Raw genomic sequence first — 16980 nt, forward strand, 5'->3', positions numbered from 1 at the left:
AGAAAACTTTATTCAAAATTTATAATAAGCATTACTGATTACACTGAGCAACAAAAAATAACGTTTTTGAGTTACCAGAGCGGAGACTAGCCAATCTTTACTAAGTTTGACCCACTGAATTTGAATATGATATTGATTTTTGTTGGTGGGTGATCGTTTACGAGATATGAGCGTTTTAAAAAATCCGCGATTTTTACAGTTTTTTGGCTTTTGCGGTCTTTAACTCAAATTTTAGGATTGTTACGCTCAAAGTGAGTATTGGAATCAATAGTCAGATATTTTTCCTATTAATTGTTATATTTCATTGCTTTAAAATACTTCTAATTAATTGTCTAGCGAATTTTAAAAGTCAAATATATATATTTTTTTACTGATTTTTTTCCCGTGCTATTTTTCATTTATTTGGCAAATTTTTTATTTCACCACGTTTATAAAGATTGGTTTTCTATCTCAATATTTTTTTTTTTATCTAAACGTACTAACTAAAGCGGTAATTGCATTTTAAATGCTTTCGTTGTATATATGGTTGTATCGCGTAACTGGTTAGGTGCAAGCGAGATGGCGTATAATCCACCTCACAGAGTACAGCGGTCGGACTACATGCCATCTCGCTTGCACCTAACATATTACGCGATACAACCATATATAAGTGTATGTAAATCAAATGTAAATATAAGAAACACTGATTAATGCATTACCATGTCATTTGAAGATATATTTAAAGTTCAATAACAGCATTTTAATAGACTTTTGCTTCAAATAGATTGGTGGATGAATTTGAAAAAACTTTCCTTACGTATTTTATATCAATGAGCAAAAGTTTATTCAAAATCTATTGTAAGCATAGGTATATCAATAACAATAAAACAAGCATTGTTTTGTTTAAAATATTTATTACGTATTTTAAATCAATGAGCAAGGCCAATTCACAAAAGTTTATTCAAAATCTATTGTAAGCATAAGCATATTCATAAGAATAAAACACGCATTATTTTGTTTGAAATCTTTATTACAATATTTCAAGTTAACAATCAAACCAATTAATGCAAGTGCTATTTTTATCAGACACCTTAACGAATCCATCTCTGCACTGACAGTCCCACTCCTTCACAGGCTCAGTACAATTAGACAAATACGGTTGTTGACATGTGTTTCCCAAACACTGCAAAGAATCTCTCACCAGCATGGTATTAGGATCTTTACAGCACTTGGATTTACGTACACATTTGCTCCTTTGGGTTAATATACCTCTACCTCTGACGTAGTCCTCTCTAACGTAGCCACTTCTGCACCTGCATGAAGCATAGTACTCGATTGGGTTCTCGCATTTCTCATCACCATTTAGTAGGAAGTAGCAATCCCTTTGTATAGGACAATTAGGTATGCGAGTGTCGTACACCTCGTTCTTGGGACAGACTGTACGACCTGGACACATCTTGATGGGTATGCAAATTCCCTGGAAATCTCTGGCATGTCCTTCAATGCAATAGCACCCATATGTACACCAAAATCCAAATGAGTAGCACGGTTGTCCCATAGTGGCACATTGGCTATCACAATCCCATCTGCAGTCATATTTTTCGTTTATTCCACATTTTTCTTCCGGTTTAGGTGTTGTCACTTCCGTTGTTGTCGATGGTTGTTCTGGATCTTCTGCAGCTGCCAGCGAAGCAAAAAGCAACACAATAAAAATGATCTTGTTCATCTTTATGGCGATGTATAGACACTTATGGCATTCGTAATTGACGATTCCAGCTATATATAATACATGTAAGTAAATAAAAAAAACAGTTGTGTGTGCTTTTTTTATTGATTGCGAATTATTTGTGGAAAATTTTTAATTTAAATTTCATATGCTTATCCTGTTTATAGCGTTTATTAATTTTTTATTATTGTTATGCTTATTGATTATTACATACCTCCTTTACGTTTCACTTATGATTACAATTCAGGAAAAAATTTGCCTCTTATCCGTTCGTTTTCATACTTTGCCATATTGCTCATTTTGGTCATCAATATAAGTAAATGGATCCTCCGCCATTACGATGGTGCAAAAATATCGTGTAAGACGCGTTTGAAATTTGAATTTCTGAAAAGTGCCTGACGTTTATCCAGTTTTTAGTTTTAAACAGTGTAAAACGGTAGTAAAATAAAATTATTGGTTATTTTATTCAAAATAATAATTAGATCAATGGGATCTACCTGTAACCTCACTGTGATAAAATTTGAAAATAAAGTAAATTACTACTAATTATTACAAATTTCCTCTATGATACTCCATGATGAATCGTTTGAGGCTCGTGTTTTTAACATTTTTATTATTATTACAAGCCTCATATCAGATTGCTTTCGCTTTTTCGTCTGACAAAATTTGGGTTTGATATCCACACTCTTCCGATCGTTTTAAAACATTGCCATTTTGCTCGGCTTGGTCATCAATATATGTGTAAACCAAATCCGTATGATGGTGAAAAATAATCGTAATAGACAAGTTTAAACATTGCTACAATTTCGATCTTCTCAACGTCTAATGGTAAGTTGCCGTATTTATCTGCCTCTCTGCCACCCTCGCACTTTAATTGTTTAAACCCCTATAAATTTTTCATTTTCACACTGCATCTTATAAAATTTACTATCTACCTTACCTTTACCTTATCACTATCACATATCGTCGGCTTAGTCGAAATTCTTGTTCTGACAAAATCGGCTTTTTCGAAAATGAAGAAGTTTGAAGATTTCTATTTTGTAACCTAAATCATTACCTATCCACTATATGAAAAATTTCAGCTTGTTTTGTCAAAAGACAGAACGTGTTGAAATCTAACGATTCCATTAAAACCAGGGCTGTGAAGTCGGAGCATTTCAAGCGGAGTCGTAAATAAATATCAACCGACTCCAACTCTTTTCTACTTTATATCATATCAACTTTCCGCGACTCAGGGTTTTAAGTAATATATTTAATTACACTAATGCATATTATTTTTAATTCATATAAAGAAATTTCTCTAAGATTTATAAAATATTTATATCACCTAAGCCGGGACTATAATTTTTATAGCGTAGTACTTTTTATATTTATTTTTATTATTTTAGTACTCATACATACATATATCTATATACATTTTTTATATTTATATTTAATACACATATTGTTTTCATATTTTTTAAAATATTTTAATACTAGTATATACTTTTATATAGTATATATATATATATATATATATATATATATATATATATATATATATATATATATATATATATATATATATATATATATATATATATATATATCATCATCATCATCATTTACAGCCATTCGCCATCCACTGCTGGATGAAGGCCTCTCCAACACGCTTCCACTCGTCTCTGTTTTGCGCAACACTCATCCATCTCATTCCGCACATTTTCCTAATTTCGTTCACCCATCTTCCTTGCGGTCTTCCTTTTACTCTTTTGCCTTCTCTCGGGTACCATTCAAGCACTTCTTTTGTCCACCTTTCGTCCATCCTCCTAGCTACGTGACCCGCCCATTGCCATTTCAATCTCTTCACTCTATCCACTATGTCCACTACCCTTGTCATATTTCTCACCCACGTGTTCCGCTTTCTGTCTTTCCTCGTTATGCCAAGCATACAGCGTTCCATACTTCTTTGAGTGCATTGGATTTTATTTAGCATCTTGGCGTTCAGTGTCCAAGTTTCACATCCATACGTCATCACTGGCAAAACGCATTGATCAAAGATCCTTTTCTTCAGGCAGAGTGGCATTTTTGATTTAAAAACAGCATTCATCCGTCCAAATGCACTCCATCCTAATTTCATACGTGTCTTTATCTCTTCATTTTTACTACCAGACATGTCAATTATTTGACCTAAATATAAATAATTATTTACTACTTCTACTGGTTTATCATCTAAGGGGATGCTATCAGGCATGCAATAACTATTGAACATTAGTTTAGTCTTATCTACGTTAATTTTTAATCCTACTTTTCTACTTTCACTGTCCAGCTGTGTTAGTCTGATAAGTAGGTCAGCTGAATCACCAGCTACTAAAACTATATCGTCTGCGAACCGAAGGTGACTCAAAAAGCGACCATTGATGCTTACTCCGGCTGTATCCCAATCCAAGTTCCTGAAAACTCCCTCAAGCACCGCATTGAATAACTTGGGCGAGATTGTATCTCCTTGTCTTACTCCTTTTCCTATGCTAAATCTATCTGTACCTGAAAAAATTTTAACCGAAGCTGTGGCATTCTTATATATTGCAGCTAACAGTCCCACATAGGGTTCCGGCACTCCCTGCGTTTGTAGAGCGTTAAGTACTGCATTATGACTAACTGTATCGAAGGCTTTCTCATAATCGACGAAACCTAGGCACAATGGCCGTTGATATTCGTTGGCGCGCTCGATTAGTTCGCCAACTACTTGGAGGTGGTCCATTGTGCTGAAATTTGCCCTAAACCCTGCCTGCTCTATAGGTTGGTTCTCGTCGAGGATATTCTTCAGCCTTTCTGTAATAACCTTCGTGAAGAGCTTGTAGACCGCTGAAAGTAAACTAATTGGTCGGTAGTTCTTGATATCGCTTTTGTCGCCTTTTTTGTGTATTAAAATGATAGTTGCGTTATTCCATCCTTCTGGTATAGCTTGGTTCTGGATGCATTTGCTGAAAAGCCTAGCTAAGATATTAATTAGGGGGGGGCCGCCACATTTTAGTAAGTCAATGGGAATATTATCTTCCCCTGGGGTTTTACCGTTCTTTGCAGTTTTTAGCGCGGCCTCTACTTCGCTAGGCAATACTGCAGGAACCCTTTGGCCGTGTGTCGATTCCGGAGCGGGAAATTGACCGTTGTTGTTCTCGTAAAGTTTTGCATAGAACGTATAAACTCTGTCTATGATCTCTTCTCTATTTCTAATTATTACTCCGCTCTCTGATCTGATTGCGATCATTTGGTTTTTGCCTAAGAAAAGATCTTGTTTGCACTTTTTCAGGCTACGGTTATTCTTAATGGTATTTTCTATTAGCTTGCTGTTAAAATCCCTGACATCCCTGACTATTCTCTTCTTAATTTCCTTATTTACTAGATTGTATTCTTGTTTATTATTATCCCTATCTAACTTCCTTTTATGCTTAATTAGATTTTTGGTTTCCTCTGAAATTTTACTTAGCTTAATCTGTTTCCTGAGTCCAACTAATTTCTTACCTGTTGAGGTTAGAACCGAACTAATTACAGTGTTCAATTCCTCGATGTCTGCTTCTGGGTTTAATTTCCCGTATCGATTTCCAAGTTCGAGTTCGAATTCCTTTTTCCTAGACCTTAGTTGAGCGAAATCTGGAGAGCTACTGCATCCTTTTATTAATTTCCTACGTTCGCAATTTATATTAATGGCCATCTTGGCACGGACTAATCTGTGATCGCTACCTATATCTACTTTACTTAAAACACTAATGTCTTTAACGGAGTGCAGGGCATTTGTTAGGATGAAATCGATCTCGTTTCTGTCTCCTTTAGGACTCTCCCAAGTCCACTTATTGTTGGTGTTTTTCCTGAAAAATGAATTAGTGATAAAGAGCCTGTTGTGTTCTGCGAATTCTATGAGGCGATCGCCTCTGTCGTTTCTTTGGCCGGTACCAAAATTGCCTACTGCTCTTTCTGTATTTGCCTTTTGTCCTATTTTTGCGTTAAAGTCGCCCATGATTATTTTAAAGTGGTGACGGCTATTATCGTATGCGCCCTGTATTTTTTCGTAGAAGTCTTCTATTTCCTCGTCTGGGTGGCTAGATGTGGGGGCGTACACTTGGAAGATTTGACAAGTGTACCTGCTCGAGATTCTTAATACTATATAGCATATACGTTCCGATATGTCGCTTATTTCTATAATATTTCTTTCTATTCTCTTATTGATAAGAAACCCTACTCCTCCTATTCTACCATTTGGTAGCCCTCTCCAGTAGAGACAGTTACCACTTTTTAGGATTATTTGGTTTTGCTGTTTTCGTCTTACTTCGCTAAGTCCTACTATATCCCATTTGATATTTTCTAATTCATTCTCTAATGCAAGCACACTTCCTTCACTCGATAACGTTCTTACATTGTATGTAGCTACATACAGATTTCTATTAGCTAAGCTATCATCCATCGTCACTCTTACCTTGTTGGAGGTTTGGATATTATTTTTCTCGCATTTATCCAAGATGTGTTGAGAAAAAGGCGGTACTTGAGAGAGAGTTCCATTCAAGGATTGAGTCATAACCGCCGTAGACTCTTCTCTGTATTCAGGTCAGGTGTCGGATTTTCATCCTAGGTATCACTTGGATCACTTATGGGTTATTACATGCCATTTAACAGGGTTACTTTGTAAGTGGAAGTAGTTAGTTATGATAATAATAGATTAGCAATTGTTATACTACTTTTACAAATCTTTATCGTGAGACGCCTCTTTGGAGACAACGGATTTATATATGTGAGTGCGGTTTGCAATTTAATATTTTAATAATAACTTTAGTAAAGAATATAAAATTACACGAATTACTTTGATATAATTTAAATATGAAAAATAACTGATAGACAGTTGGGAAACACTGTTTCTGCTTGTTATTAAATAAAGTTCGTTAAAAATTTTGCTGGAAGCAATTATGTGGAAGATTTATTGCTTCTGTGGGACAAACTATTGACGACCTTTTTTTTTGTATTCAGGTAGGGAGATATTACGAATATACCCCGGCCGTATTGACTTTGCACAGATTTTAGACACAAAAAAAAAAAAAAAAAAACTAATATGACAAAATTTTACGAATTCACTGATATAAATACGCTTTACGACCGATCTGCTGATTATTTTTACACTTAAATTATACTAGGATGCAATTAGTAAAATAAGTGAGTGGATGGTTAAGTTTTTAGATTTAATTTCGTGCAATAGCCGGGTTTAAGCGAGTAGTAGCGGGGAGAACGCAGAGCACGTCTTCCCCGCATGACACGATAGACCGAACTCCCATATATATATATATATATACTTTTAATACTAATATATATTTTTTAATATTTTAATACTAGTATATATATATTAATACTAGTACATATATAATTTTTTTACTACGTTATTTTCATTAATTTATACACATTAAAAACACCTTACTATTATTATTATTATTACACATTATTTATTTATAGTATTTAATGTGTCAAGTAAATCCACTAATAAATTAAAATTTTATAATTTCTTTATAAAAATCATGAATTGAAATGAGATTTTAAATAAAAAAAGTTTATCTTACTAAAATCATTCAAATTGGAGTCGGAGTCAGTAAATTTTGATCCGACTCACTGTTTAAACACCCAATTTTTGACTTAAAGCTTTCGACCACTAAACCGACGATATATATGTATGTACATAATAACAATTACATGCACTGATTATTTTTAAATTACTGGCCATTTAATTTTAAAGTTACTTACCGAAAATTAATTGGCCCATAACATATGCTTAATGTATGTATGTATGTGTGTATGTTTGTGTGTATTTGGCTTAGTTTCCAATATGCTGTATTTTTCATAATTCATATTAAAAACCTTCTATAATAAAATAAAATGCAAAATCATGGCCATCCCATCAGCAATTAGTCAAATTAGTTAGGAAGTAAACGATAAACTAATTAATTAACTAGATGTATTTCAATATTGAAAAGGCAATAAAACAACTTGTATGTTAGCAAAAACATGATGTATTTCATATATTATATTAATTACTCACTTATAATATAATATTATTACAATATTTATTAATGTTAGATTTATTCAAATATATACACACGATACAGCGAGAGATGTGACATTAATTAATTCGGCATTTAATCAAATTAGCACGTCTCTTGTTTGAAATAATTAATTGTGCGTTTTAAAAGCCACATTTCTCTCTTAGTGTTTAAATGTTGAGGCTCAAACACTAAAACGTTCACTTTTACACAATATTATATTTATTTAAATGTCAAAAAAAAAAATTGCAAGCCAAAAGCGATACCACCGATACGAACGTGAAAAAAGTCACATTTTTGTCTATATCAAAAATATTTCTCTTATCATTATTATCAAAGCATTTAATTTCGAATGATACTCAGTCCCAAATTTTTATTTAATTTTTTTATTAATAAGTGAAGTTTTTCATTAATAAAAAAAATATATATAATACGAAGTGAAGGAAAGTAACATTTTACATGTTTTCGGAAAACTGATTCTCTTAATTTATCAGATTAGGTTTCTACCCTTTGCCCGCGTTCATTTTCACGGTACTTTTTTAGTGAATTTTTTAATTGAGATTTCGACCATAAATATGTATATAGTATAATATTTATTCGAGTGACCAAATTATGACACCTGCAATGATTTTAAAAATAAAGTCTTGTAAATAGTGAATCACGGCATTCGCGCTACTGGAATTTTACGTACGACGTCTATAGCGGTCATCTACGGGAAAAGGGTTAACCTAACAATATTTTTAAATTTTGCTTACTTTTTAAAATACATAGTGAGGTGACAAATTTTACTGGAAAAAAGATCTGAGGCTAGTGCAAAAATATTTGAAGTATTGTATAAAGCAGGGAAGCCCAATCTTTGTTCAACTTTCTATCCCTCTTAAGTCCATTTTAATAATTTTTATCCCTCGTATTTGAAAAGCTTATTTAAATGCTTGATAAGCATAATGTAATTATACAAGAAGTCATATAACGAGTGGATAAAAGAAGCTGTCATATACAAAGTTAGGCAAAAAAAATCTAAAATTTGAGAAAATGATAGAGCTGTTAAGACATAAACTGAGTTTTGGTTTTTGGTAAATGATCATAAATCCATGGATTTCATTGGGTTTTTCCTGACATTTGATGTTACTAACCTTCGCCTAATTAATTATGATTCTTCTTTCGTGCGATTCCGTTTACCATATTCGGCGATTACAATGCAACCATTCATATGAAAATTTTCATTATTTTAAAAGTAAAACTCATATACCAGTGACAAAATGTAATAGATTTAAATATTATTTTATTCTAAAAGCAAAATCAAATCATCAGAATTTATATATTTGACTTACTTTTTTTATTGATTAAAAATGCATATTTACTTCTTCATTTTACGAATGTTTGTAGTAGATTAATAGACACTTCCTATTGGTTGAAAAGCTTTGTTATAAACTTCTAATGTAATAATGTTAGACTCGCTTCTTTTGCGTTTCATAACAAAGTTATTCAACCAATCGAAATCAAGCTACAGAGATTTGTTCCTGCAAAGACTGTTGAAATGAAATATAAGCACAATCTGGCCTTAAACAATCCATAAATGAATTAGGCGAAGAATAGAAGGTATTTGCATTTGCTTTAATGTATTAAAATATTCAACTTTAGAGATCATATCAATTACGTCGCGCAATTCGATAGCGGCCTGAAAATTTTCAATGAATAATTTATTAAAATCATTTTATTTTCCTTGCCAAATTTTAAAACACGGAACACGCTTTCGAAAGGAAAACATAAAAAGTAAAGTAAAGTAAAGTGAAAACACCAACAGCGCAAAAACGCCTCTCACTTCACTTCAATCGCGAAACTTTCCTTTTGGGCAATCGCAAATTTCTTATAATTCGACACCCCACGGCGCTTCTCAAAACATGTACATATTATATACACGCTTATTTGTACACAAACAAATTCCGAGAAACTGAAAGGCTATTCATTACCAAATAAGATGATTCAACATGGACCATAAGTTGTGGATTCGTTATCTTCATCAAAACTTTCAACTGCGGATTCAATCTGAGATTTTTACCGGAGAGTTTCTCAAAATATGTATACTTTTATAGTTTACCCTCCCTCACCAAAAGTGGGGTATGCAAGTGCCCCAATTTTTACGTTTTTCGTAATAACTATGTGGTTTTCAAAGCAGCAATACACCCTATATTTCTTGTATTCCTAGAATGAACTACAAGAAATTTATTTTAATAGATTTTGTATGATTTAGAAAAGAGTTACATCGTAAAAAATACATTTATATATTTCTACGTTACAAAGTATGATTTAATGGCGGTAGTGATAAGTCATGTTTTTGACTGTTCGCTTGCATATTCTTGTTGATCGATGAATCAATGCGAGAGAAAAAGACAGCTATATTTTCGTAAGCTATTGTTTTCGTCGCTTTTGGCGCGTGGCTATTGAGTCATGCAGTCGCCTGTTGGCCGTCAGTTTTGTTTGAATACAAAAATAGCCAAATACATGCTATACGACTAAAACTTTTTTATGTTGATGTATGAAATAATTAATAAGATATATATTGAACCCATTTGTATTGAGAAAAGCTGTATTTTGATTTAAAAATACTGGGGTCTTATTCGACCCCGGTTCGGGACACTCGTCCGATCTCGACGCTCCGTCTTTCAAAGGTTAAAACAGTGTTTTTCCCATTGATATATCAACGGAGTGTATTCATGATTATTGTTGCAACGTTAGTTTTGTTTTAACGGAACCACTACTTATGGTCTGCCCTGTGGAGAAATTGCGCACTAGCCCAAAGACAACCAGTGATAATAATGCGACGACGCTTCCATTACACCATTCCCAATCATAACATCCTTAATTCACTGTCCACAACTACGGTATCACTTTTGGCGCAATATCAGTGTTTTACAAGACCCAGAGCGTTAGCGACCTGGGCGCACTTGGCCATCACCTCCTCCTGGACCAGGCTGAACGACATGGCCACGAGCACCAGTCCGAATATCAAATAGGCACAGCACGCAAACAGATGAATGTGTTCGCTCTTGTTGGAGTCCGAAGTGCTGGCGGCCAGCTTGGAGCCACTCTGTCCCGGGGCAAAGTCCCCGAAGCCTATCGTGGATATGGTTATGAAGCAGAAGTAAACGGAATCTAGGAAACTCCAGCCCTCCCACACGGAGAAGACCGTGGCTCCCAAGCACAGGTATCCGGTTAAAAACAGCAGAACTACTGCTACTGGGAACGGGGGTCCTTGTTGCAGGATGGTCTGGTGCTCGTGGGATATGGCACTGGCAGGTGTGCTGGCGCAGGACTTTTGCTTCTCCTCCTTGCATACGGTCTGTCCATGTTGGGATCTCCATATTAGTGGCACTCTCGATGGTGTGTCGTGGGAGCACATACTGCAATGTTTAAATTGTATGATTAGTGATTTGATTTTGGCTTTTTAACCCCCCTCCCACCCCCACCTCCTAACTCATCAAGATCGATTTAATTTTTTGCATGCTTTTTATTAGCAAGCAGCATGGCTTGGTGGTTGCGTTGATACTAGCCAGCAGCATAGCTCGGTCCTTAAGCTTCTGCCTAACACCGAGAGGCGCCGGGTTCGATCCCATGAGCTGACCACGATTGAAAAGAATTTTTCTGAGTACATCTGTAGTGCTGCTGGTTGGACTTGGATATTTGTGACTCCAGGTCAATCGTTTCCTATCAGAGTTTACCAATTTTTCTGATTTCATTGTTGAAACGGTTCCCGATTAAAAAATTTGCTAGAATCCTTCCTACCTACTATGTCACCACTATTTGAGTATGATTAATGTACAATAAAATTTGTGTACAATTCATGTATCGTTAATTTGCAAGTTTTTCAGTATATCGTAATTCAGCGACTTGTATAACAAAAAGGCTGAATTGTTTACAATTGTCCAGAAAGGCGCATTGGGGTTACCTGTAAGGCCTTCCTGGTATATTTTTATGTAAAAAATAAAATACTCAGCACCGAGAGTTCACCAGGTTGACCTCGATTGAAAGGAATTTATTTTATCTGTAATGCTGCTGGTCAGACTTGGATATTTGTAACTCCAAGTCGATCGTTTCCTATCAGAGTTTGAAAATTTACCTGATTTCATTGTTGAAACGGTTCCTCCTTTCAACAAATTTGCTAAAAACCACCCCACCAACTATGTGAAATGCTGCATTGTTTGTAACTGGCCAGGAAGGCACATTGGGGTTTACCTGTTAGGCCTTCCTGATATATATGTATGTACATACATATATAAAAATAAATGAAATAAATTAGCTTCACTCTGTTAGTTTCTGCCCATCAAAAACTTTTTAGATCGCTTTGATATTTTACAGACATATGTACTTGAGCTAGCTAACGAAGTTAATTAATATCTCCACCAAAAAGCTAAAAGAATTTGATCATTAACAAACTCATTAAAATTACATCGGAATCTAAATTTAAAATAATATTGAAGGATCAGCACAAATTTACATAAAAGTACACTTTCAAAATAAATAAACGATTCTTATTATTGTGTTCTATCGCATTTTTATTATACCTGTTTTAAATATTTATATTACTTGTTTTTGTATTTATTTTCTTACTTATATTTTTTTTATATTTGCAATTTTGTCGCTGCACGGTTTCGTCCAAGCGATTTTGATCCGCGCGGTTTTGTCAGAACACCTCCTATGGGTAGTTTTAAAAAGGAATTTATTTATACGTGGTTTAAAATTTAATAAAAAACTCAACCTTTAGCATATTAAGGTCAAGTGCCCACAAAAAAGTATGGAACGCTGTATGCTTTGCATAACGAGAAGAGATAGAAAACAGAATACGTGGGATAGAAGTATGATTAATGTAATGGTGAGAGGAAATGGACATGTTATGTATAAGGATAGGCGCTCTAGTGGTATTTCCCAGGAAAGAGGGATCACTTTTTGTCAATTTCTATTGTCAACCTTTTTTTTTGCTCTCTAGCTTTGTAGGACAATAGAAATTGACAATAAGCAACCCTTCTTTCCTGGGAAATAGCACTCTAGCGCCTATCCCTAGTCATGCAGCAAGAAGAACAGACGATATACGGATAAAAGAACTGTTCGAATGATACCCGAGAGAATGTAAAAGGGTGCAAGTAAGGCCACAGGTGAGATGGGTGGATGAAATCAGAAAAATGTGTGGAATGATATGGGTGAGAGTTACTCAAAACAGAAACGAATGGAAGCATGTTGGAGAAGTTTTCATCCAGAATTGGATTATTAATAACTGTGAATGATGATGATGATGATTTCACAGAAAAAATGATACTATTATAAAAAATTACCAACGTGCTTTAAAAGGGCTGGATCCCACCGCCTTGTCCATACAAACGTATTAAACTTCTACCTTCTTCAATTATGTTACTAGAGCAATTATTTTTTAATATGCTATGGACATCTTATTTTTTTGATTAGTTATTTTTTATAGGAGCTAGGAGCCACCAAACATCTATAAAATCGCCTCGTTTTTACACCCACGAAAAGAGTCCAGCGTGCGAATTTAGCGGTTGATTTTTAAAAAAATACTAGGACACAAACATAGAAAATATCTTTTTCATACTGATTGGTCCAGTTTCGGAGGAAAAAACTGGAGTCTACGAAACCTCGATTTTGTCGACTTAAAATTTATTTTTGATTAATCAAAAAAAATAAAAAAATTGAAACATGCCTATGGTGGATATAAATGGCATATTAAAAAATAATTTATCTAGTGCCATAATTGAGTAAAGGAGACGTCTAATACGTTTGTATGGACAAGGCGCTGGGGTCCAGCCCTCTTAATGGAATATGAAAACTGCATTAATATAACAGCTCAATTTTGATAAATAACCATTGCGCTCCAAGGATGCAATATGGCACTGTTTAAATGTAATATGGAAATGTCTTCAAATGCAATATATTCATCATCTACTAGTGACTTGGTATTTGCAGTTATCTTAAATGGAAATAATATGACATTTACCACTCCCCATCCGAGTCGTCGGTGTCGAGGGTGTCGTCTATGCTATTTAGGTCTCCGGTCTGATGAGTGGCAGGAACCCCTCTAATTCTGGCTGGAGTTCCAGGAACCCGGGGTGTCGAGGATCCTCCCGATATGCCCATTCCCGGTTGACAACATCTGCGAGGCGTCCCGGAAGCTGAAGTCGTCGCTGTTTGATGACACTCTGTATATATACATACAATATTCGGGTACATTAAATTATCGAATTAAAATTTGAGAAATTCGGTAGCCCAAGAGAACTGAAACATCATATATTTTATAATCAATTTATACAAGTTTTTATTGTTTAGGTGAAAACTTGATTCGTCGTAAGTAACGAAATGTGTTTATTACTAAAGGCGCGCCCAAATTAGAACACGCATTCACAACACACGTTCATTGGTAGACGTCTTATGTTTTGTCAATATAAAAAAATCAAACAAAAATCAATCAATCAACTAAAATAACCAGCGGCTCTGAAACCGCATGCGGCTCTTTATATGTTCAAGTGTGGCTCTTAACATTGCCCACTCTTAAACTTAACATTAAAAATATACAGATTTTATTTATATATATATATATATATATATATATATATATATATATATATATATATATATATATATATATATATATATATATATATATATATATATATATATATATGTGTGTATTACAAATCAAATTAAACATTTTACAAATCAAATTAAATATTTAAATGTATTTAAAAATAAGCTTATTGTAAAAAACTAAATGTATGTAAGCTTATTGTAAATCATATTAACAATTAGATACACCATAACTTCTTATTGAATACTTATCTCGCAGATAAAACTCAGTGAAGAGATGTACTTTTAGCTGTGAAATGTCAGATCTGACATATTTGGCCAAAAATCAATATATATCGTGTATTACCTTACAAGAAGCTACACGCCAAATTTGAAATTTATATATACATATGAGAGTTAAAACTATATATTAGAGATAACGAGAACCTATAGAGCAAATTTTATAAAATATAGAGTGAATTATAGGCGTTTAAAAAATTAAAATCTGATATGGCCATATCACGGCGAACAGGTTACAAGACGAGTGACAACGCTTGTTGATGTTAAAGAGATGTCAGGAAATTCTACGGGCTCTGTTTTTAAAACGCGTTGTATACGATATTTTATCTCCAACGTAATGGCAGACGATACATTAACGTATATTCATGACCAAAATGAGCAATATGGCAAAGTATGAAAACGATCGGATAAGAGATAAGATATATAAAAAATTACCACTTACATGAAAACCATGTGAACTGTATAATAGGTATGTAAAAATAAGATACCGTCAATGTGAAAATTTTCCCGTATTTTATGTTGTTAAGACCAACAGCTGTGTTATTTTGATTTGTAAAATTTTCTGCTAGAAATTTGCTGGCGCATCCAATAAGTTGTCTACATTTGAAGACATAATATGTAAATCAGTCTATTGCTATTGTTCTTTCACTTCTACAGATTTTTATAAATATTTTATGAATATGTACATGAAACTATCAGCATCTCCCGGTATATATCTATGTAAAATAAAATAAAAATAAAATATATGTACATTAACGACTATTATGTTAATACATAATAATCGTTAATGAACGAGATGTCCTTAATAAATATGTGCCTGTAATCATATTTTGACAGTTGTTCTCGCACTGCACTTTATCGGATGGATCTTGCGATGGGAGCCATCCGATAAAGTGTAGTGCGGGAACAACCATCAAATTATGATGTTTTTTTAATGACACATCCTGTTACATTGTATCATTGTAGCACCTGTTCGCTACAATGATCTGAATTTAATCATAAAATAAATATTTCCTACATGTATGCTTTCTCAATTTTAGGTTATGTTTACCGTCATCCATAGCGTTGTTGATGGAATGTTTGGTTCTGTTAAGAGTGTCCCCAGGGTTCCTAGGGCTAGCCGGTGCCCTTTGGAACACGTGGGAATATCGGGTCCCCGCAGCATGCACGATGTGCTGGGGGGCGTAGTGCCCGACTGCGCCTCCGCCCCCGGCCCCCGAACATTGGCTCTCTCGGGACGCATATTGAGAGGATCTTTGGCTGCTGCCCAATAGCGAATGCTGCTCATGCAGTTGAAAGTGGTTGTCCATCTGAAACAATTACCAAAATTAATAAGGATTAAGGATACACGATATGATTTATTTGTGAAATACAAAATAAATGTAAACATAATGCTTTTTCAATTCGTTTTTTATTAGTTTCACCAAATTTATACTTATGGCCAAACTTTAACATATATTTATTTATTTATTTATTCTAAACAGACCATTGTGGCATAACAGGAATTCCTAAAGCGCCACAATGGTCAAAAAATATAACACAAAAAAGAAAAAAAAACAAAATAACAATTAAACATAAACATAAATACATCCATACATACATAAAAAATAGCATTTATAATAACAGATAAAGTAAAAATATCAAATAAAATATAGCATAAGGAATGCCTTGCACCTACAGCCAGTTTCAATAAATATGTAAGAAACAACTACAAATACAAAACATCCCTGTAAGGCCCAAATGGAAGAGAGTTAATCAAAATTTCACTCATAAATCACAATCAATCATGAAAACAATGATGAGCGCAGACTACCAGATAAATGGGTTAGAGTAATTTCCGACAATTTACGCTCACTAAGGTGGAAAATATCACATTCAATCTCGGCAGCAACGATTTCATTAAGAAGTCGAATATCTCTTGGAATAGGAGCCATTCGAAAAAGGACTGTGCGAGCAGGAGGTAGAGCCAGCAAATGATGATGTCTACCACGCACATAGTGATTAGGGACATAAAGTCCCAACTGCTCCAGCAACAACGGGCATGACGTATTACCACGTAAGAGCAGGAGAACGAAACGAATTAATGAGAAGTTTCTCCGAAGTTCAATATATAATCTAATATATAATTTCAAGACTTTGTAAGTATGTATGTATGTAATATTGGTTGGTAACATCGAAAACAAATCAAAGCTTGTATTACGACGATATCGATTCCGCTTTTGATTTCGATTCTGTTTCCGGATTACTTTTTCAGTTCTATTTGTAGATTCTTTTATCATTTCCAGATCCGAATGCTTTTTTCAATTCCGGATCCCCGATTAATGTTTCAGTTTCAGATCCCGATTTGTTTCA

At 34.1% G+C, this 16980-nt stretch overlaps 2 protein-coding genes and 1 long non-coding RNA gene across 3 annotated transcripts in view; 1 reads left to right on the plus strand and 2 right to left on the minus strand.

Moving 5' to 3' along the window:
• The first annotated feature begins 704 nt into the window (after positions 1-704).
• LOC143912850 (uncharacterized) lies at positions 705-16029 on the plus strand. The gene is made up of 2 exons (XR_013260662.1): positions 705-1770; positions 15669-16029. It is a non-coding gene; the product is annotated as an uncharacterized LOC143912850 (long non-coding RNA).
• On the minus strand, positions 1025-1705 carry LOC143912682 (uncharacterized). Its single transcript, XM_077431978.1, has one exon. The coding sequence runs from the start codon at positions 1703-1705 to the stop codon at positions 1025-1027; it is 681 nt and encodes a 226-aa protein (XP_077288104.1).
• LOC143912683 (uncharacterized) overlaps positions 10661-16980 on the minus strand; it is a 282155-nt gene continuing 275835 nt past the window's right edge. The window contains exons 4-6 of the mRNA XM_077431979.1: positions 15680-15938; positions 13763-13964; positions 10661-11159 (exon numbers count right to left, since the gene is read on the minus strand). Coding sequence (XP_077288105.1) covers positions 10661-11159; positions 13763-13964; positions 15680-15938 — 960 coding nt within the window. The remainder of the gene's footprint in view (positions 11160-13762; positions 13965-15679; positions 15939-16980) is intronic.

Source organism: Arctopsyche grandis, chromosome 6 (assembly GCF_051622035.1).
Source record: "Arctopsyche grandis isolate Sample6627 chromosome 6, ASM5162203v2, whole genome shotgun sequence".
NCBI lineage: Eukaryota > Metazoa > Arthropoda > Insecta > Trichoptera > Hydropsychidae > Arctopsyche > Arctopsyche grandis.

Coding starts and splice junctions, on each gene's coding strand:
- LOC143912682 (XM_077431978.1), bottom strand. CDS start 1,705: ATGAACAAGATCATTTTTATTGTGTTGCTTTTTGCTTCGCTGGCAGCT.